At 40.2% G+C, this 23,506-nt stretch overlaps 1 protein-coding gene across 7 annotated transcripts in view; it reads right to left on the reverse strand.

Moving 5' to 3' along the window:
- The window catches only part of hdac7a (histone deacetylase 7a), a 66,170-nt gene that overhangs the window by 33,985 nt on the left and 8,679 nt on the right, over positions 1-23,506 (reverse strand). For 3 of the 7 annotated variants that reach the window (XM_069693908.1, XM_069693907.1, XM_069693912.1), the window contains one exon: positions 13,377-13,445. The exons of 2 other annotated variants lie outside the window; for them this stretch is intronic. In XM_069693908.1, the coding sequence (XP_069550009.1) occupies positions 13,377-13,445 (69 nt within the window). Of the gene's footprint in view, positions 1-30; positions 391-13,376; positions 13,446-14,509; positions 15,572-23,506 lie in introns of those variants that run through there. 2 more of the 7 variants (XM_069693910.1, XM_069693913.1) reach the window with 2 other exon arrangements.

Below are 23,506 nucleotides of genomic sequence, written 5' to 3' on the forward strand. Positions count from 1 at the left end.
GAAACTACAAATAAAGTCAAATGCACATACCCGGGTTTGTCTTGTAAATATCCGGCTATGTGAAAAGCCCAGTAGCACTTCTGTCTCAGCCAGCTCACAGCAGGATCTATAATTAGACAGAGAGCTCCACTCCCCTCCAGTCATCTTTTACTGTCGGCCACATCCTCTTTTTCTTTAACTCCTTCTCTTTCTTCTCCTCCCCTCCCTCTCTGCCTCGATTTGTTGACTGTCCAGGACCAAACTGTTGATTTCATCGTTTCATTCACACAGTAGCTGCACCTTGCCAGTAGGGAGCACGTGAGCATTTAGCAGGGTGTGCACAGGCGACAGACAGAAACGCCTTTCTGAAGCGTTCTTAACACGCTTCAAATTCTGCCTGGAAATGTATTTGAGACAATTAAGGCAAAATTAGGAAACAATGTCGTCAAATTCCGCCTCATACTATGTCAGTGTCACACTTTGGTCGGTGATGGCTGTTAGCTCTGGCCACTGTGGGATCATTAGAACCCATCCTGTAAACAACAGGGATCGTAACCATGGTAACGGAGGGCGGTCGGGCAGGCAGGAAGTTGAGTCTGTTAAAAAAAAAAAAACAATGAGAGAACCGGGGTGGCTTCCTGTTTGAGAGCTCAGTTTAGACTCCCATTTCCTCCCCTCTGCTCCCCGTGCTGTTGTCGTGACGCTGCCGCCGCAGTGCCCTTGGGCCAATAAGTTTCCCGTTAGGGCACACGTAAGAGTCAGCAACACCAAAGCAGCCTCTGAGCGTCACCCTTTCTCAAATACACACCCACTTCCAAATCACTGTTCCTATACGTATTAGTGAGAAGCTGACGGCTCTGACATCCATTAACAACTCAGATTAATGACTAACAGCAGCCCTGAAGGCAACACGCTGATGTAACGAACACACACATGCTTACAAACACACCCATTATAGGAACATGGAAAACTACTAAGTCAGCTATTGACAACCCAGTTAAGTTGTGTTTCATCTATTTTAATAGTTTGTGGGACTGACTGGGCTCAGACAGTCTTTCTTTGCACACTATTAAAGGAATATTTTAACATTTCAGGACATCCCACAAATGTTTTTCCCAGAATATAAAACTATTCCTTTAAAGTGTTCATGTAATGACATTGAGAGGAGTGTAATTTATTCTATATACACACAGCAGTGATCCTGGCACACGGTCGTGTTTTAATTGGTTATAATTATTTCTTAACAGCCTATTGAAGAAACTATCTCTCAGCAGGGGTAATTTCAAGTGATTGTTTCTGCTTTTTCAATCCTCCAGAGGCTTATTTTAGTTTTGGAGAAGTGCAATGGTGTGGTGTTCCTGAGAGCGATCACCTGTTACTCAAACCTGGTTGCAGCAATTTAACATCTTACTCATTGGATTTTCTTTTTGATGACATTCTCGTTTCTGTGGGTGGTGCTGTTTGTTTTCTCTGTCTGCTCAAACAATGGCGATTGTTACACCTGCTGATTCCACCCAGTTCTTCTTTCATTCGTTTGAAACAATGATCTGTTCATCTGAATTTGTAAAACTCATCACTTCCTGTGAAGCACTTTTGCTGCAAAGTTTGAAGGAGCGATTATGAAAGCTTTAATCATAATACACGTTTGGTGAAGAACAAAACAGTGATTATTAATCAAATGGAGTAAAAGGTGAAGGATGTTGCTAACTGAGCCTTGTGCAACACAGGATCTCTATGAATAGTCCGGTACTGACAGTTAGGATCACATGGTTTTCTGTGTCTCTTCTCTCTCTGTAGTTTAGAGCAACGACTGAACTGTGTGTAACGTTGAAAAACATAGATAATTACTAAAACTGATATATTTATTAAACGTGTGCATAATTGACGGAACTATGTTTTTGTAAGGAAAATAAAAAAGGGTTTTGTAGACAAGTACAGTCAGCAAAGTGGTACTGTGATCCATGCCGGAGTTCAAATTTTGTAATGACACCAAGTTTCTAATCCTTCCTCTTCTTTCAATGACGGAATAGTAGGTTTCACATGGGAAACTAGACGGGCTTCACACATTACACCATGAAAATGTTCCAAAATCACACGTTTCCCATGGACAAAATACATGTGCAGCACATGTGCAGCATGTGATTTCAACATGTTTTCACATTTTAACTTTCCTACGTGCAAAATCACATATGTACGTGATCACATGTGTTTCTGCACGGAGGAAACTCTGGATTTTTCTGCAATGGTATTTACATTTTTTCATTATATGAAAAAGTCATACTCAAGTGTCAAAATCTGGTTGATAAAAGAAGACAAATAAATCACTGATGTCTCTCTTCATCGCCTGCTCTCTCTGACACTCTGCAACCTCATCTGCAACGTATCTCCCTCCCTCGCTCCCTTCTCTATCTCCTACCTCTCTTTCTTCCTCCTTCTTCCTGAGGAATCCACAGCTGTTGCTCCCATTCAAAACCTCTTCCCATAGCAGCTGGCCAGACTCTGGTTTATATGTGTGTGTGTGTGTGTGTGTGTGTGTGTGTGTGTGTGTGTGTGTGTGTGTGTGTGTGTGTGTGTGCGTGCGTGCGTGCGTGCGTGCGTGCGTGCGTGCGTGCGTGCGTGGACCCGCCTGCCTACACGTCGCCAAACTGTTTCTATATTTACGGTCTTGCTCTGGTGGTGGTGCATACTTGAGTGTTCAAGTGTAAATGGTAGTGTGTGTGGCTGTCAACAAGTTTAATAATGACCCTGTGCTGTGTGTGTGTGTGTGTGTGTGTGTGTGTGTGTGTGTGTGTGTGTGCGTGCGTGCGTATGCGTTACGAGGACAGCACGATGAGGACGACCCTCTTAACTGAAAACATGACATGTTAAGTGAGGACACCAGTGGCAACTAAATCATCCACCTGTCTCTGGAAGACATCATGCGAGAGGACGGATTGATGTTCTCATAATGTACAGAGAAAATCACAGCTCAAAATCATCTGTCATGTTTAGTTCATAAGTACTTCACAAAGTACACAAATAGTTCATGAAGTGTTATCTCCACTTTATACTTTGATAATTGATTATCTCAGAATCTCATTTGCCAGCCCCATACAGTTGGTTTTAACCTGTTATAGTGAGGTCAGAAACGTGTGGATAATGTGTTAGTTGTATAATGTATTATTTCTCTTAATTTAAACAATATGACCTGATTAACAATGTACTGATCTTCAAAAGACTTTTTGTAACCACTGCAATCAACACGTTTATGCAACATTAGTAAAATAATAGATCAAAAAGGACCCTTGCGGCTTCGAGACGATTTACACAGCAGTGTTTTGAGCTAAATGCTAACATTAGCTTGCTAACATGCTCATGATTTAGCAGGTGTAACATTTAACATTTTCATCATCTTAATTTGGCAAGTTAACGTTTGAAAATTATCACCAAACACAAAGCACAGCTTTCATTAGCTTCGGAGGTCATTAGTCATTAAACGCGACAATTCACAAACGCAATGTGAGTTGTGATGACGGCACTCGATGCAAAAGTTGCAGAAAATATAGGTTATGGCAATTTGTCTTGAGGAATGTGAACGTCTGTACAACATTTTTGTGACAATGCATCTAAGAGTTGTTCTGACATTTTACTTAAAACTGCAAATGTGGAAGTTAAAGGAAATGCTATTTATTCTTTTGGCAAAAAAAAACCCTCTTCTGGACAGGAAATTTTCCTCCTTCTTCTATCAGATGAGGTAAACAAAATGACATTGCCTCGATTAAAATAAACACAGGCATAATAATCAAAAGAAGGGTGTATATTCTTGGCAATAAATAAGACATTTACAGTGTAATGGAGTCTTAATAACTTGAAGTGGTGCTTTAGTTTCAGTCGAGGTAAACACCTGGACAACACTCGTGTTCGACAGGTGACCACGAGCCACAATGCTGCATTCCCAGAATTACATGTTTCTAAATTTGGCAACTGTTTCTTCATCCTCAGAGAGATTTATGAATGCTGTGTGAGGTTGTAAAAGAGGAATTTAAATAAGTCATTACAACCTGTTCTGCTTCATCCAAACAGGTGCTCTAGGATTCCACCGGGTCTGCATGCCAACAAAATAGCATTTACAAAACTCACACTCAGGTCACGCACACATAAACATTCATTGTGTCTCTGTCATCTTTCGCTTGACTAGGTGTTGCAATTCGCCCAAAGCTGGAATCTGGAAGCTGGAATCTGCAGAACAGCTTATTCATTATGTGAACGCCCGTCTGTCAGAGAGGAGGCACCAGGTGTGCTGTCCTGTTTGACAAATGACAGTCAATCTGCTTTCTGCTGCACAGACAACAACACGGCGGAGAGACCCACTCAGCCTGAACGCAACACGCAGAAACACAACATGCTTTTACTTCGATCAATCGCTGTGCACTGCTCTGATCTAACTCATTCAGGCCGGATCATCAGCAGTTCTTCTTTTACTGTTTTACACAATCAGGTGAGGTATCACTCTGAGCCATCTTCTGGCACAAAGAAAAGTGATCGATTTTGTTGGTGCTTTGTTTGGACCAAACAGAAGAACTGGGTAGCATGAGCAGGGACTGAACAGACAAGAAAATGAGTACTCTGTTTGACTGACAGGTGATTTAGTGATCTGATAAGATGGCTCTGCAACATCTCAATCAGAACAAAGGTGAGGAACAAGTATTTATTTGTGTTGCATGAATGCACCATCGTTTAATCTTTTAAAAACAGAGATTGATTTTTAAATTCTAAACTAGGGATGGTCGACATGGGCTTAAATAAATAATACAAATATTCTTGATGACCAGACAAAATACTGAAACATAATTTATTACTAATTTGAAGAACATACAATTGCAATACAATCGGTGTTGTATTTCTTCATGTCAGTATAAATGTAACAGTTTGCCTTCAGATATTAAGTAAGAACTAACATCTGACTGTGGTTTGTTGTTCATCTGGTCTTTTGTAATTAAACTCTTCTAAACTACTGAAGTCACTCCTCTTTTTTTTCTCCTCTCTTTTTTTCCTCCATTGTTGAGCCACTTTAAGCATTGTGTCCAAAAAATCGGAACGTTGTCATTATCATGACAGGATTTATTTCTAATCATATAAAAGACCACTGTGATATTGTTGTGAACGATGCCATATGGAATATCCCGACACTCAACTTATATGAAAACTGAATTCTCTTCTCAGAGCAATTGGGTTTCAGAACAGCCACTGTTCTATGCAAAGATCTGATACTTCAATGCTTGTTGTGGGTCTTTTTTTTTTTTTTTCTCTCGTGTTGCCGTCCTTTAAAGAAGGTCAGAGGTCATGATTGGTAACACGCAGACGTCCTGAGGCAGCAGGGCATTCAGTGCTGTGCTGTAGGAATGTTTCACATATCAGGAATGTGGACACTGACAGAAACGAGCACTGTGGAAATGCCCTTAAGCAAATCAATGCTTCCTCCAGCTGATATAATACAGCTGCTCAGCAGCCAACAGCAACACTGATTGTACTGGGCGACTCCCAGAGCAACAGGAGGAAACCCTTCATCATCGAGAAAATATTTAAATTAGATTGCTTGGTCAGCCTTTCTGGGGATCTTCACAGGGAAAAGTGTCTTTCACTCTCACAGATCTAAATACAATATATTTTAAAGTCCCTGAGAGTTAGCTGACACAAGATGTAAAAGTCAAGACCTTCAAGAACCCTTTGGAACTTAATCTTCCAAAAATTCAAAGTGTCAATCTTTCTTCAATCCTGCAGCACATCTGTCTGAGCCTCCTCCTTCTCCATCACACACACTCCTGCTCTCCTTCACATCAAACGCATTCTCCACATTTCCCAAAGCAGATAAAGCCACTCAACAGCAGCTCACTCAAAGGGATCCCCCCCCCTTTATCTTTTCTAACACACATCGCACGCAGTCACACAGATCTCAGTCCACCTTTATCATTACAAGCCACGACAACACAGAATACACACACTCCTCACTTAGAAACACAAGACTGGATCAGGGAAATTAATGCTAATGCCACACATCTCTTACTTTAGTCTTTCCTCACAAATACTTTGCAACACTAAAAGGGATATTATTTTAAATGAACTGAATGAGGTTTCTGGTTATCAGTGGTGAAAACAGTGAGTCAGCAAAACAATGGTGAATGATAGCCAGTGGTAGAGAGCGCAGTGGAGAGATTGGTAGCTACAGAAAACCTACAATCTACAGCAAAGGCTCTTCTGCAGATAAGAACGACAGAAGATATGTGCTTATCCTGCTGAAGCCTCTGAATACCCTGCAGGCAGGACACAGTTTGATTCAACTCAGCAAGATCAGACTCAAACTGATGTCAAAACGTAGTCCAGAGTAAACACAATTTTAAATATGTTTTCTGCTGGATGAAGAGAGAAATATTCAAGATGGGATCAAGTCAATAACATCAGATAAAAAATAATAATAATTTTTAAAAAAAGACCATCTAATAAATATATGGCAAGCCAGCAATATGGCCAGTCTATAAAGCCAAACATCTTCTCTTCTCTATTTTAGTTCTCTAAATAACACCAACATGTTTTTTCACTTGTTTTATAACAGAGTTCGAGATGCAACGCTTGACTGCATGACCTGCTCACATGGAGATTTTTGTGAGTGAACGTAACTTGTTGAGGTGGCAGACTGCCAGAGCGGCTAACAGAGACACAGCTTTGGTTCCTGTTGCAGTTGCAAAACATTAATGAACCTCAGTGTGTGTGTGTAACTGGATTTGCTGACAGGACTCTGACATCCGAATCGTACTTCGTGTTCTTATTTGCTTCATGTTTCCAAACTACAAAATAAGATGAAATGGAATAGAAGCAAAAGCAGTGAAGAGATAGAAGCACAGTATTTCTTTACTCTTTCTGCTTCCTTTCTTTTCCATTTTTTTTTTTTTTTTTTTTTTTTTTTTTATCTCGGCAAAAGTTAACATGTTCCAGAAAAAGGCTTCATGAATATGCACCGTCACACTCGGCTGTCTGCACGGACAACAAAGGAAGAAGACATTAACATTCCTGCACATGCTCTGCACTCTGGTCAGGGATGAACACACACACACACACACACACACACACACACACACACACACACACACACACACACACACACACACACACACACACACACACACACACACACACACACACACACAGAGACAGACCAAAAATATCCATACATCAACACAACCATGGACGAACCCAAATCCATCCTGAAACATTTGTGAAGACAGCTTGTTCCTCCACAAACAATTGAAGATGTGAAACAATCAGTCGATAATAAAAGTCTATTGCATGTTTGTTTGTCATATTCTTAAGACAAAATGGGTCTGGTTCTCTTGTCTGGTTTCAGCAGCTCAAATATGAATATTTGCTGGTTTTCTTTGTTTTCTATGATACTAAACTGAATATCATTGTAGAAGAAACAATTCATCTCCAAAAAAATTAACAAATGAAATTCTGACAAACATTACTTGCAGCTCATTTGTAATTACACAATCCAGATGATACAAATACGACTTATGTCTGCAAGTGGTGAGTAATGAACTGGTTTATCAAATGTTTCAGACCACAAACAAATTAAGTGCTATACTTGTTGAGTATTTAATTTCCTCCAATAGACATTAGCTAAAGAAGCTAAGTTGTTTTTGCTCATAAATCATATATCAAGCATATAATTATGCATCAGTATGCTTCCCCTTTATAATATGAAACATATTCCACCCAGAATATGTTGTGATTTGCACAGATTATTGCAACTCTTTCCAGTTTTGGTGCAGGACTGTTGTCTGTTTTCTGCACCGTCTGTGTGAACATCTCAGAGAAGTTTCTGAGAAACCCGTCTCCACATAACACCCTGACGGCTACACACACCCAGACACACCGACCCAGTGCAGACGCATTAAATAAACATGTATCATGTCGTTCGCCTCCTCCACTACATAGAGTGGTTGAAATCAGCCTGAAGCTGTAAACGTCACTGGAGACAATTCATCACACACACACACACACACACACACACACACACACACACACACACACACACACACACACACACACACACACACACACACACACACACACACACACACACACACACACCCAGCTAGATGTAAAGTCAGGAGTCTATCCAGATGAGAGGAGATCCTGTTACATCTGCGCCCACAACACGCTATCTGATCCGAGGTCAGTGTCAGTCACCTCGGTGATCTGGAGTGCATGTGAGCCGAATCATTACTCGGTGCTACGCTTTAGGTCAGACGATATCAAAGTACAATGAGGAGTCTGGTTCGGAAAGCTTGTGATTAAGGCCAGACTAATATATGTGGCCCACACTGGTCTTTTACAGTATCAGATATCCGACCGTCGTGTCATCGATGTGCAAGATGATGGGTCCTCCTGACAGATCGACATCAGTGAAACACAAGTCTCAATTTATAAGTACATAAATATCTTTGGTAACAAATGTTTGTTCTGTTTTTGCATTAGGTGAACCAAAAATTGTCTTATTACTGAATGAGGTTTGGTTAGAGGGCCTTAAAGAGCTATTGACCATTTGAGGCCTACAGTTTAAAAGACCAAAACAAAAAAAACGGATTTGATCTGATTTATTCAGTATCAGTGGCTTCAGTGTTCATTTTCATAGTTTTAGGTGCCTTGATCTCATGCTGTGATCCTAAATAAATGCAAATTTGCTTTGATAGAGGCACACGGTAAAATGTAAGTCACTGCTTTTTTAGATCCAAAGCTTCTGGTCTGGAGCGGTGGGTGGGACCGAGGTGAAAATGTAAGGTTTTTCCTCCCCAAATGCCACAGGAATAAATCCTTAGAAAAAAAAATGCCATCAACTTCAGTAAATTTCAGCCGGATTAAGAGCGTCTACGTGTATGTGCTTGTGTGAGGGTGAGAGTCAGAGAGGGAGACATCCCGAGGGGTTGAGACAGGCTGCGGCTGGAGGCCAATAACAGAGCAGCTACCCAGCTGACCACAGCGAGAGGCCTTCAGCTCAAAGGTTAATACAACATGAATTGATTTGACACAGTAATAAAACGTTGAGGACGATGTTACCTCGGGTCACACCGCATACACTAACACAAAGTCTCTCTGTGCCATTTGCAACTAAATACGGTAGATATATGCGGACTGTCACAAAGAAAGAGAAAAATACAGAATTAAAAGAAATGAAAAGTAGACAAATGCGCACACACAAACACACACACACACACACACACAGTCATGTGGGGCCCCTCAGAGAGTATTATATAACATTACCCCTGACATATCAAGTGATTTCATGCACCTAGAGGCAGAACAATCGAGCCATTTGTTCAGCAGGTCAAAAATAGCCACCTACTATTACTACCATCACCACCACGACTACCGCACAGCTTGCGTCTGCGCTGCAGTTTGGCTTTAACGGGCCCTGGAGTTCAAAATCACCATAATATATCTGCAGGTTGTTGATCACTACAAATAATTCTGTTCTGGGAGCAGCTGCTGGGAACAAAAACTCCACACACACTGGAAAATCAAGAAGGGGCCCAGTGTAGTGTCGAATAGAGTGTAGTAGCTGCACCATGGTGACACCGCTCTCGTATGTTGTTCAGTGATATATTAGCTCTGCACTCAATGAAGACGAAACCTGTTGATTAAATGTTAAAATGGGGTCAAGAAGTGAGAGAGATTAACACAAGTAACGTCCATAACTGATTGATTATTGTTGTTGATTTTAAGCAAAAATGCCCAAAAATTCACTGGTTCCAGTTTTTCAAGCATGAAAATTGGCTGGTTTTAACTTCTATGATACTAATTATGACAGAAAAGTTGTAAAAAAAAAAAAGTTGGCTACCTTTGTTGCTCAGGCTTCGAAAAAAAACTTTAAAAACCCAGCTACAGTCATCTGCAGGTATTTGTCGGGAAAAAAGAAAACAAAATGTAGGTGGAAATAAAAACCTACTTTACTGTGTTCAAACTTCTTTAACTCAATGCCGGTAGTACCTACCTATTCTATATTCTATTCTATTCTATAGAATTACCTATTCTGACTCTTCGGGATGAAACGTCAGACTGTTACCTTTCAACACTCGTGCTTGTGCTGCAAATGATCCAAGAAAGCTTTCAGTTAACTTTGGTACCTTGACTCCTCAAGTGAACATTACTGAATCATTTAGGGGTTCGGAGTCACTGGAAATTATTTTTGTTATTCTGGCTCCAAATGTTGTAAGTAAAAGTTCCTTGTAAGCCTGTTTGGGTTGGACATATTGTTCATGCATGACAATAATAAAAATGTATCAAATCAAATTATGTCAGATATTAAATTGAATATCTTCGGTTGGTTAGACAAAACAAGCATTTTAAAAGTATCATTGTCAGCTTCGGGAAATTGTTATTGGTAGTTTTATTTACAATATTTGTACTTTTTTTAGGCTAGAATAATTAATCAATGAACTAAGAATACAATCAATTGACTATTAAATAATTGCAATAATTAATGAAAATGTTATTACTAATAAAAATTATTCTTCCCTGTATGTGTCCTCCTTTAACTGTTCCTCTGTCAGCTCTCCAATTCAACAGGAACCAGTAGCAGGGAGAAATAAAAGCTCCCAGATCAGCTGACCAAAGTGTTTGGAAACCACGAGCAGGAAGAGGATATGTGATCTCCAATGCAGCGATTACAATCATGCCTGTTGTTGTCTGTCCCTGAAGTCTCTCCCTACACTGCTTATTAAACCAGAGAGGACAGAGCGAAAGACACACAAATATTTAGAAATTGGACAGAAAGAGAATGAAAAACTGTGTTGAAGTCTCAATTTTCTGCACATGAAAAGAAAAATCTGCTCATACTGTAAGGATTTAAAAAGATTAAATACACTGAACTCAACCTGATTCCTTTCACTCATGAGGAGAACAATAACTGTTTTATGACTTGTTAAATAAGTAAATGTAAACTAAAAATAACAAACGCGCCACTGGACTTCAAAAGCACCCTACTAACTGTGTCTGTGTGTGGAGCTCGTTTCTAGAGTGTGCAGAGAGGAAGGAAGGACTGAAATGTGGGATGTGAACATGTGGAAGTTCTTATTTAAGACATGAGTTTTCATGGTGGAGTGCAACCTGTCTGCATTGTACATTATCTCTGCAGGTAATTGCTACAGGAGATATTTGATATAACTTCTTCCACTTGTTGATTTCTTTTTCATGTGTGTACAAAAATGAGATACCAGGATACTACAGAACAAGTGGGATGTAATCCTGGTGGCCTGCAGATCTATTATCACAGTATGTGTAGTTTAAAGGGCTGTTTGAGCTCCACTTCCTTTTAAAATGGTGGTTTCACATGTTTTACACATCTGGTCCAGACTGCTGCCACCTCAGATTGCTAACCAATCTCCTGCTTCCGAAATGCCTGGCATAAGGGCACAATGCTCGACAGTGAAAATGATTTAAAGAGAGGTTATACAGTGCGTGTGCGTGTGTGCGTGTGTGTGTGTCTGAAAGAGAGAGAGGAAAGAGAGGGATTAGAGAGGAAGACAAAAGCAGAGCGAGCCAGTGTCAGTTGCCCTGCATGGACAACACACATGTAACCAGACTCTGCAGCAACGGCCATGACCTCACTGGGTTTTTCCACACACATACACAGGGCACATAGTGGGTCCTTTCGGTTAGCATACAGTCAGCGGAGCCTGGCACAGAGAGAGCCGGCTTCCATTCAGAGAGTCATGCATTGTAATCCTACACAGTGTGATCACACAGGCATGCTTCACAGAGGAGAATGCTAATCTAAACTAAAAGGCAGGACACAAAGCAGCAGCAGCCCGGTGGCTCGTTTCTGATGGGTGGAGCAGTGGATCAAATACAGTTTGATCTCAGGTTAAAGAAACTACGTTTCCCATGTGAGTCAGCACGAGTTGAGTTACGGTAACACTTCTCCTTACATAGTGAAGGGAGGCAGAATGGAGAAATATTATCCATGAAGTTGAAATTTGATGCTGAATATAAAGAAAAGTGATCTCACGTTATCTTTGTGCGATCCAGACCCAATTTCACTGCATGAATATGGGTCTGGTCTCTTTGGGGAATTGTTTGCAGTCGTTCCATCCCACTGGGCGTAGACCCCGGTTTCATTTTAACCAATCGGCATGCGCCTAAACCGCCGACACTCCGCCACCGCGGCAACTACCAACTGCCCTCGTCCACGAAAGTCTTAATGAACGGCAGAAGCTTGACAAGGTGCTGAGCGTGTATTCTGCTGTGAATGCGAAACGTTCTGCGACTTTTTCCGAGTCGGCGAGAGTTGAAAAATATTAACGCCGCGCTCATAGTGAAGGAGGTGTGGGACACACACAGTTAACCGCAGACAACTGGTTCGGCCTTCAGAGTGGCTGAGCAAACACTAAATACGACCCGAGTTTCCAGACTGTATTCACAGCAAAGAAAACTGAAGCTGTGAGCCGCAGTCGGCGCACCCAGGCTAATCTAACATGCCCGTCATTGTCAGGTGTTCCTTGAAGTAAGTGCATGCGGGTTAGCCTGAGTTCACATCCTGCACCATACTGGTGGTCAGTGCTGCTGGCAATTTCACGATCTGACCATGAACAAATTCAGAATTAGATTTAATTTGGATAATTGCACGTTTCTCATGTTTGCGTCATTTGTGTCAATAATTGCTTTTAAAACGAGGAGATCGCTGCACCGACGAGAAATTACACAATCGTGGAAGTGAAATTTAAAAAAGTGAAGTGAATCCGACAACCGTACTATATATTGACACCAGACACAGATTATTACATTTCCTGCTCAACTAATTAGAGCTGATAATGAACTTTTTCTAACTAGGAATATAACTGCAATCAGATTTTTTTTTTTTTTTTTTGCAGTGTTACAAAACATCAAATAGCTCGTGTTAAATTTAACTGTCACACATTTTTGTAGGACAGCCTGACACATAATAAACTCCATGTCTGCATGACCTGCAGAAAAACATTTTTAAAACCCACACATGAAAAACACAGCGTGCCGAAGCCCGGTTACGTGTTTTCCAACTAGGCCAACACCTGTTCTGCACTTTATTGCACTTCTCAAAGAATCAAACAGCTTAGATCACTCCGAGTGCCGCACTGGAAAAAGTGCTGTCACCCAAACTGTGTAATGTGTGTGTACGCTGTAAAAAAAAAAATGATATTAAGCAGACAAGATGCCGGGGAGAAGGGGGTTGACTGCAGACTGGCAACATTTTTCCACATGAATGTTTGAGCGCTGACGGCTGCGGCCCAACTGTAAGAGCTTTAAGTAAAATATTACCAAACCACAACACAACTACTTATTAAGTTGGTATTTAGAACATTTTCTTTAGAGGTGAAAAGTCCAACCTGCCACTGTATGAAATATGTTGTCCTGTACGTCAGTCTTTATGATGCCCCCAGAGGTGCTGATTCCATCTGCAGAGACAAACAGAAAAAAACAAGGAAAAAAAACATGAGTGGACTGCAACTCATATGAACCAACAGTAAATGAAAAACAGGTCAAACTGGCAACTGACAGCCCCAAAAATCGAAATGAGAAACCGTTGCGTTGTCCGCTGGCAGCACAACATAAGCAGGTAACAGTTGTAGCTGAGTAAAAGCTTTTTTTTGTAAGGTCTGCATTAGCAGATCTGACCACCTGATGTGTGCAGCTGGTCACAATCTGAGCTGCTCTTGTGATGTAAGATGCACAGGTCTGATATTTGACCCAGATCTGGATAGAAAGATCAAAGAAAGGTGTGTGGCAGCCCTGCTTGTACCACTGCAAAACACACACGTGCAAATGAGTGAATACCGGTGGTAGAAACGTAGTGCACCTGCATTTTAAAAAGTTTTAAATAATCGGTCTCCTCTTGTTTCTAGCCAAACTCTGTTCAGCTGGGTAAAAAAAAAAAAAAAAAAGCTCACTAGGGTCAAACATAAGGACCAAAAGTAAATAAATAAATAAATAAAATATTGGAATCATATCTGAGAAATGACTTATAAGAAGTGTTTGTCCCTCACAGACCTCAAACAGTTTCAACCAAACATTTATTTTCCTGTTAAAGAAGACGGACAAAAGTGAGATATTTGTTTTAAACGTTGCGATACAGTGACTTTCTCCTGCTTCATCACAGCTCTGTTTCTATATTATCCCTCTAGGAACATCGTCTGTTATGAAGAGTTTTTAGTGATTTTATGGGAGTTGAAGAAATGTCTTCTTCATAATAATACCGCTAAATCATCTCTATAGAGACAAAAGATGAAGGGAATAATCCAATTTTAAGTTTTAAGAGTTGCGCGTTTTTGTGCAACTTTTGTGATTAAATTAAATACATTTAAAACAGAGCAAACACTTGCGCAGGTAGCTCAACATGCAATGTCATTCCTGAACCATGCAAAACTCCCACAGAAACAGCACAACATTGAAGAAGTAAAGAACATATCGAACTTCCAGCTGTTCCGACTTCACCACCACCACCACCACCGGTGTTTCCTACCTTTAAGAGACAGAGCCAGTCTACACTAACACCCTCTCGAAGCAGTCCAAACACTTGAAGGTAAATCCAGCTGAAATCGAGCCGATATTTGGGGCCCTAAACGAGTCCGCGTTCATCCGAGAGAGCCCAAACCCGACGGGAGGTGATGGAGAGATCCGCTGGTGTTGTCAGTCGCGCCAGCACAGAAGAGGAGGAACAGAAAAGAGACTACTCGGAGACAAGTTGCAGAAAAGAAAGTCCGGCCCCCTTCAAGTCCCGCTCCCTCCCCTCCGCTCCCCTGCTGACAGAAATAGCAGGCGAGGCGGGTCTCACCAAAAATAGCCTCGACTTCACACGGACCTTCAGGACTATTGTTTTCATGCACCGACTCGCTCCCTCTGGACGCACGCGCCGCGCTTGGCTCCTCACAATTTGTCCAACAGTCGTCACTTTGTTTTCCCATAGTGGGGACTTTGTGTCGAATTAAATAATGGAGTCAACACTGTGGCTCCATCTGCTGTCAAAAACGGCACCAAACTGAGTGCTGTTGAAGCACCGAGCAGAGTGATGCTGTTCTGAGGTCTTGACACCCTTCAGGGGCCCTTCAAGGTTCCCCGGAAAAATGTGGCCAGATTACATTTTCACGCTCTTGAGTGCTCGGACTTTTATTTCCTATCTTTTTTTTTTTTTTTTTTTTTTTTTTAATACACCGCACTCTCAAGTAGTTTGTGCTGATGCTTCATATTTAAAAAAAAAAATGTCATGAGTAAATGTTTCCAAAATTACAAACAGCCACACAGTGTTTCACCCTGAAGTTTTTTTGTTTTTTTTTTCTGTCAGGATGAAACATGTGACCCTCCAAAATGAAGTCTGAAACTTCCAGTGCTGACTTGCAATTTATATTCTATTACTACTCATAATGATTTGTCCTTTGTATTAATTCCAGAGGTTGTAACACAAGGTAAACAGCGAGTGTGAGAGCTGAATCTTCTTTTCAAGTGCCTGTTCAGATTATTAACCGATTATTAACCCCTTTACTGTTTGTCTAATGTAAGAAAATCTGTGATTCCAGCCATGCATCATTAACATAATGTGTAATACAGCTAAGTAGCACTAAACAAATTATTATTTTGGAAGCGTGCCCATTGAAATTGGCATAAGATAAAGGATATCTAAACAGACTGCAAATATTTTCTCAGAAAACAAAAATCTTTTGAACCTAATTTGGTTTCCTTTTTCCTTTTGATTTCCTGCCAGCAGTGCTTCATCTGCAGTTTTATCAAAATACAAGGTAATCCTGAGCAAACAGACAACAACAGAAAAAATAGTACCAATTAGTTTAAATACGTTGTGCAAAATATTCACTGGGTAAAATACATTAATATATATTACATTAATTAGTAATATATGTACATAACAAAACTGACAAAAAGATGTTTTTAACACACCCTGAATACTTGTTAATTAATCTGCAGTGGGGGCTGAAGCTGAGACTCTGAAAGGGCTCCTGAACAGTATTTTAATGTCCCCAACAACATGAGAGGAAAAAGCCTGTACAGGAAATGTTTGAAATAGGGGCCAAGGGCCTCATAACAAAGTCATATATTGTTAAACTGATTGTCCAAACATCTTTTCTTGCTACAGTACTTTGAATTCACTGAATGACCCAAACTATGTGGAGTTGTAATCTAATCTGTGGGATTAAAACTGAACCTGATTTGCTCATGTGGTGGAGGATTAAAGAGTAATCAGTATGGAGTCCAAGCTAATACACGTCTATTATGAAACAAACCAACCCATGTATACTGTAACATGTGTTAGTGGCCGGTTTACACTGTAAATATGTTCTGCAGCGTTTCTTAAGCAGATCAGTTTTCAATATTGCAAATGAATATTGGCAGAAGATGAAACAGCCTCAGTGAGCTGAGAGATGAAGAGATGAAGACGGTTTTTCCTGCAGCCTATAGAAACCAGACCACCTCCAACACGTCTTTTAACATCGCTGTGTGCATGTGATGTAGATCGGACTTGTCCTCAATGAAGCCTTTGCAGTTGAACTGCTTTGTTTCCTTTATGTTTGTGATACATGTGACCCTCTTTGATTAAACTGTGAATAAAACTTTCTTTTTAGTCACATGAGTTTCTCAGGTCTGCCTCCTAACATCTTCCTACCATGAATCTGTGGCTAGGCCTGCTCACAGTGCGCAGATGAATGAGATGACAGTGATTTATGTACTTTACCTTCTGATACTTGGGAGGAAAACCGTGTCAAACTGAGCAAAAGCAAGAAACACAAATGCAACCCAGTGCAAAAGTAGAACAGTTACCAAATCTAGAATTAAGGCATCATATTTTCATGTAATGAGGAAACATTTGTACATTTAAAATTTGGATTCATGTGGCTCAGAGGAAATAAATGTATTATATTTTCCTTTTCTCTGAATCTGAGATTATAGAATATTGTTGGCAAACTAAGTGTTTAATGCTTATAGTGTGCTGTCCGACACAAAACCATTTGATTAGCTCTGGAAAGCCAGATTATGGTTGCTCAATGCTCAAAGTAGATCTTCCTTCCACCACCCTGCACCACACCAAAGCTTATAATATACACATCAGTCCGCCAGAATACCTGTCAGGATGATGTTTCGGCTCGCCTGGGCATGAAAAGTATAGACGCATGTATGACGGGTCAAAGAAGGCGGTCATGTGAGTAAATGTAGAAAATGATAAGTACACATAAGAATCAGATCTGGGTGGTTGGATGGAACAAACACAGGACTTTCACCTGAGAGACCGATGTCTAAGTCCATGAGAGAGCAAAAAGGCAATGTAGATTTAATGTAACACATGTAATGTAAGGCATGTATGTTATTTGACATATGAAATGTTACTTTTGTAATATTCATTTTAACCCAAATCAGGATTTATTTATTTTTTCCCTACCCCTAATCCAGTAGGTTTTGTGCCTAAAGGGGACAAAATGTAACATTGACACAGTATCCTTTTGTGTGTATTACACATTTTAATATGACAATGGGTTAGAAAATGAAGAGGGAAAAAAATTCACTGTTTTACTTACTGCAGTAATTATTAAACAAAAAACCCCAGCAAAACGGTATATTTACTAATTGTGGAGTAAATATGGAATACACAATATACTTAAGTGATATTGTAATCTTTAACTATGATCTAATTTACAGTATTGTGTTTCTTGTTGTCAACACGTTGTATCTTAAAAGAACAGTCTTTTATTTTATATAATCAATACCGTTATTGTGATTATGAATACAGTATCAATACATTATTGCTTAAATTCTACAGTTTACAATGATTATACAGTTAACCTGGTGTAAATGGTTTCCAGTAACTTACTATGCTGCCAGTTAAGATCCCAAATTATACGACTATAAAATAACTGAAAACCTTTAAACAGAAGACATTAGGAGGAAGCTCCGTGGTAACGTGGTTGAAATCAGTTGTCAACAGTTGCTCTAGAACTGGAGATGTGGTAGAAAGTACAGCAGCATTTATCACCTTTGTATGCTGACATAATCTTTAACCAGGTTAATTAGACTTCTACAGTAGAAGTAAAAATGTCAAATTATAAGCTCATGATTATTGGTTATATTCCTGGTTATAATCATAGACTGGAGATCAAATGAGAATGAACACTGTAATTCACTGCAGCTGTACCACCTACTTTTTACAGTCAATCATGAACAATTTTCTGACACTGCGGGCTCAAATCTGTACGTGCAGTTATTGGACCACCTAGCACAGGACTCCCTGAGCCTGTGCATGAGGAAGTGAAGCATCCTGTCTGTGTGCAGGGTGTTCAAAGACACACACACACACACACACACACACACACACACACACACACACACACACACACACTACACCTACAGAACATACGTTACTGACGCAGGACCGTCGTCTTATCAGTTTTTCTGCTCCAAAGTCAGACATACATTGAGTCACTTACACCCTTTAACATGAAATACACTCCAGTGTGGTCAGCCTGATACAGAAGTCCTCGTCCTAAGTTTATCTACAAAGTTACATTATGTATCATAAAAATCAGTTAATGTCCTCGATGAAAAACCCAGAACTTTAAGTAATGACTATCTCTATACTAAAAAGCTAATGTTTACATGTAAAACAGGTTAAAAAAATAAACAATGTATAGACAAAGAGCTGCTGTAATTAGTCATAATTGTAATCTTTAAAAGAAAACCTTTTTTTTCTATATCTGTCATAGGTATGTATGTTTTGTCATTTTACTTTAGTTCATCCCTATCTACTCCCTGTTTTGCATTTTTTTTTACATTTTTTGAATGTTTTGAGTCAGAAACTGACATTTATGCATTTTTCCCCACTTTCAACTGTCTTTTTGTTTCCACTGAGCACAAGCGTGTGTGCCTTTTATCCTTTTTTCCGATCTCGCCGTCAGCCAGGTCAACAACTGATGTTTAGACCGATACTGAAACCAAGAAGTGTGTCTTCTGCTGGTGGAGCTCCATCGTCCGCTCGCTCACCCTCGGGTGCCTCTTTGAACAGGGGGGAACCCAGCACTGTTCCCAGAAACACTGGCTGTGTGGGTGTACACGGCTATATAACCGGGTGTGAGAGTTGTCTGTGTCTTGTATGTGTTTGTGTTTGCATGTGTCTGTGCATGCAAGCATATATGAGTGTGTGTGTGTGTGTGTGTGTGTGTGTGTGTGTGTGTGTGTGTGTGTGTGTGTGTGTGTGTGTGTGTGTGTGTGTGTGTGTGTGTGTGTGTGTGTGCGCGCGCGTGTGTGTGTGTGTGTGTGGTTAGTCCATTCAATTACACAATCTACCATGGAGTCTGAATCACATCCGGTTTCAAGCTGAAAATAACAAAACCACAGGGTGACAGAAAAGCAGCACGGCAGGCAACCGCCCACAAGGGGAGAGGAATACACACACACACACACACACACACACACACACACACACACACACACACACATGGTCCGGCACTGGTCAGTTGTTATTTTTCACAAACAACATTTAGTTTAAAGATTTTTCTCTTACAGAACTAGTTCCTGTTTGAATGTGTTATCTTTTGATTATTCAGATTTTAAACTAAAAATACATTTCAAAATATTGCAAAAGTCCTTACATATATGAGGGCTTATGGAGAATCATAGGTCTACTTAAAATTTAAAGGACACAACACTGTTATAAAGTCACTGTGGTCAGCATGGAAAATGTGAATCAACCTCGGCTTCAGTGCAAACATAATGGAACCAAAATCAGTTTTCAGACACATGATTAGTCATCGTTTAGTTGTAAATTATACTGACATGGTTAAAAGCAGCCGGTCTGACGTAAGTAGCCTTGCTGTCAGTACTTTATGAGGCAGGATGTGGTCCCCTGTGTGCTAGAAAGTTACCTCCCACCTGCAGAGATGTGCTCCTGCTACAACATAATGATCCTGCACATAAAACAACAACAAAAAAGTGTGCAAAGCTAAAGTGAAATCCTCACAGAGTGATGATCAGACTGCACAAAGCCGAACAGTAGGTGGAGGGTGCTGTATCCAGTCACTACAGCTGGGTATTACCCATGAGTCTTAGTGCTTTTTTTGGTACCAAAATGTGATTGTCAGGCCACATTTTGTAACTTCAATTTGTACAGTCAAGTTAATCTGCCATGTACCCAAAGACATTTCACTGCCTGGCTGTTTGGGTGTGCGTGTGCATGTGCGTGTACGTGTGCATGTGCGTGTGCAGTGAATCGGCTGACTGCTGAGCTCTGTGCACATTTGTGTGTCTGCTTCTTTATCTGCCATGTGCGGACAATGTGTCATTGTTAGAAAAACACAGCACATGTGCTTGTATAAACATGAATGAGCGTGTTTTACAGAACGCAGAAGGGTATGACCCTTATTTCCACTAATTAAAAGAGACAGTGGTCTCAGTAAACTATTTTAACACAGTTAAAGTCCAACAGACGCTATCTGTAAAAGAAAATTAGCGGAGATAGAGGTTTTAGAGAGAAGGAATGAAGGAGTGGAAGCAGAAGGGATTGAAACGATTCAGTGAGGAGGAGGAAAGTCAGAAAGAGAAAAAGAGGACGTGAACGGAGAGGTAAAATAAGTAAAAAGGAGGATAGGATGAGAGAAACAGAGAGCGAGAGGCTGAGTGCACTGTAATAATGTTTGGCCTTGGTCTGCCAGCGGGGTCCTTCCCCTTAAGAAGCCAACAGGAATGCGAGGAATGCTGCACCAGAAGAAAAAAAGGAAGGAGAGGGGGAGAAACAGAGGAGAATGATGGGAAAGAAAGGAAAGCCGAGGAGGAGAAGGAGGAGGGAGGAGTGCAGGGAATCCAGAGAAGACAGATGAAGACAGAAAGAGGGAGAAGGGAAAGTGAAGGCAGGGAGTAATATGAGGAGGTGGGGGGGGGTCAACGCTGAGGAAAAGATTTATTATCTTTAGCGGGCTGAGTAAACACAAGAACAAAGAGGATGAAAATAAAAAAAAAAAAGGCTGGAAAGTATTTGAAAGGAAAAACAAAACAAAAAACTGAGATCTGTGTGTGCATTTTTTTGCATGTTGATATTCATGTATGCACAAAACCATGAGTCTATGAGTGTTTACATGTGTGAGTCTGTGTGCGTGAGTGAAAGAGAGCATCAGGGTGTGGTGAGCTGCAGCACTGAACGAAACTCGGAAATTTTCTGAATTCTCTTTGCTTCTATTCTCAGTGCTGGAAATTTCACACCTGCAATATCTGACAGAAAATATTCTTTCTCCATGTGTGTCATCTCTTTCAGTAAAAGTCAGCCTCAGTCTTGTGGCGGTCACAGTTGATCATCATGAGATCGAGACACATACTTTCGTGAGGCTACAGGGTTATTTAAAGTAACAAATATGCAGTGCTGGGATGGTAGAAAATTATACAGTTAGCCTCCCTGAGACTGAACTCACAGACACAGCTACAGCTACAGAGCAGTAATGCACCATGAAACCAAACCTCAGTGACTACAGACTGACAGAAGACCAGGATCTGAAGTTTTGTCATCTGTTTTAACATAATAAAACATTATTACAGTACAGAAATGTGTATTTCCTGTGAGACCAGAATTACTTGGAAATCTCTAGTCTCTAGAACCAAATTTATCACACTTACTGCGCTCCCTGTTGTAGACAGACAATACAGCAGCTCAAGCAAGACAGTTGCTACAGCTAAGGGCTCATCAATACAAGCAACCCCTTTCTCAGACAGATAGTTATGAGATCAGTTGTGAATATAAAAAACTGACCGTAGCTGCTTAACTACATTAAACTACATTTAAGTTATATTCAGTTAATCATTTTAGAGGTATGACGATTCATCAATGAGCAAAGGAAAATAAGTTTGCAACTAATTTGACAATTCATTTGATTATTAAATGTGAAAATTTGCGGATTTTCTTTTGTCATATGGGAAAGGAAATGAGATATATTTGGGCAGTTGAATGGTTGATTAAAACAAAACGTATCGAAGATGTCACCTTGGGAAATTGTGACTGAAATTTTCATTTTTATGACATTTTATGTCAAAAAACAATTGAGAAAACAATCAGCAGATGAATCACAAAAGAAATCTTCTTTAGTTGTAGCCCTGAATAATTTACAAAGACCAAAAATAATCAGCCAGCAAAGGACTAACACAACAGGATTACAATCTTTCTATTGGAGTTTGTTGGACAAATGTGTATTTTAGCATTACTGTAAAGTACACCATATATAATAGTCTATAATCCTGACACAAACTAAGAATGTTTGTTTAAGCAATAGTTTTATTTAGAATCAATTTGTTTGTCAGTTATGGTTGTTTTGATAACACCGATTAATGTTTGCATCTTTAAATGACTCTGGCATATTTCAAGCCAACATAAATGAATAAGCTCAGTACAGCATAGAGCGTATCACTTATAATGACATTAGATATCAGACAACCTTGTGCCCCCAATACATCCATCAGTTCATTTCAGGATACTTGTGTGACGTTTTGCCTCACCTTGACATCAAAAATAAGTTGACTCAAGTTCAGACAAAAAAATAGCTAACTTTACATAACTAACATTACGTAGTTACTTAACGCCCTTAAATATATCACTTTATGGACGTACCTTACATTACTTCAACGAAATCCTTGTTTCACAGACTCATACAACGGTTGTTGGGGTGACAGTTTTGTGTTTGTCCAATCTAACTGCCCCCAAACTACCTTTTGACACAGGTTTTGACATCAAGTTTTATACTGTGTCACATGATCTCCTCTTTGGACCCTGGTAATACATGTGTGTACTTTTTATGCCTAGACGAGGCAATTCGTGGCACTGACAAGGTATCATCTAACGACTGATGGGTGTATGACACATACCGAGCTGTATCATGAGTAATCATAAATGGAAACCAAAACAAGACACAATCCCACATACCTAAGCAGACTGTAACTTCTTTAAAGATGCACAAGCACATTCACAATGTTTCCACGTTTCCAAGCCTTGGTGACATGTGCAATCCTCTGAAACACAATGGATCGCTGAGAAACGTTTTCCACAACAGAGCAACTGTGTCATGTGTGCAGTCATCACGAACCAGTGTTCACAGGTAAAATAAAGAAGCAGAGAGACTTTTTCTCCAGGGGTCTGTACAATGACTGATCATCCATTTCACTCACTTGAAGAATATTACTCATAACAATCGGTCACATAGCACAAAACATCATCATACATGTTCACACAGAAAGTTGAACTGCAGCTCTCTGACAGGCATAAAGCAGAAAGATCACAGCAAAGATGGAGATAAGAACTTAAATTGAAAGATCCTTTGTCTGAATGAATTAAGAGTCTCTTTCGGATGTTTGATCTGGTTAAATTGGAAGTGAAGTGAGGTCAACCCCAGCGACAGCGCAAGCAGAGTGCATAATGAAGGGCAGAGGATCATTTACACCCTGAGGATGTTTGGAGTTATGGCAAGTTGTTTAAAACACAGCGAGAAAA

This window comes from Brachyistius frenatus, unplaced genomic scaffold (assembly GCF_029030835.1).
Source record: "Brachyistius frenatus isolate BFR_SWC_R1_liver_20210118 unplaced genomic scaffold, ASM2903083v1 Contig_16, whole genome shotgun sequence".
In the NCBI taxonomy this organism is placed as follows: domain Eukaryota; kingdom Metazoa; phylum Chordata; class Actinopteri; family Embiotocidae; genus Brachyistius; species Brachyistius frenatus.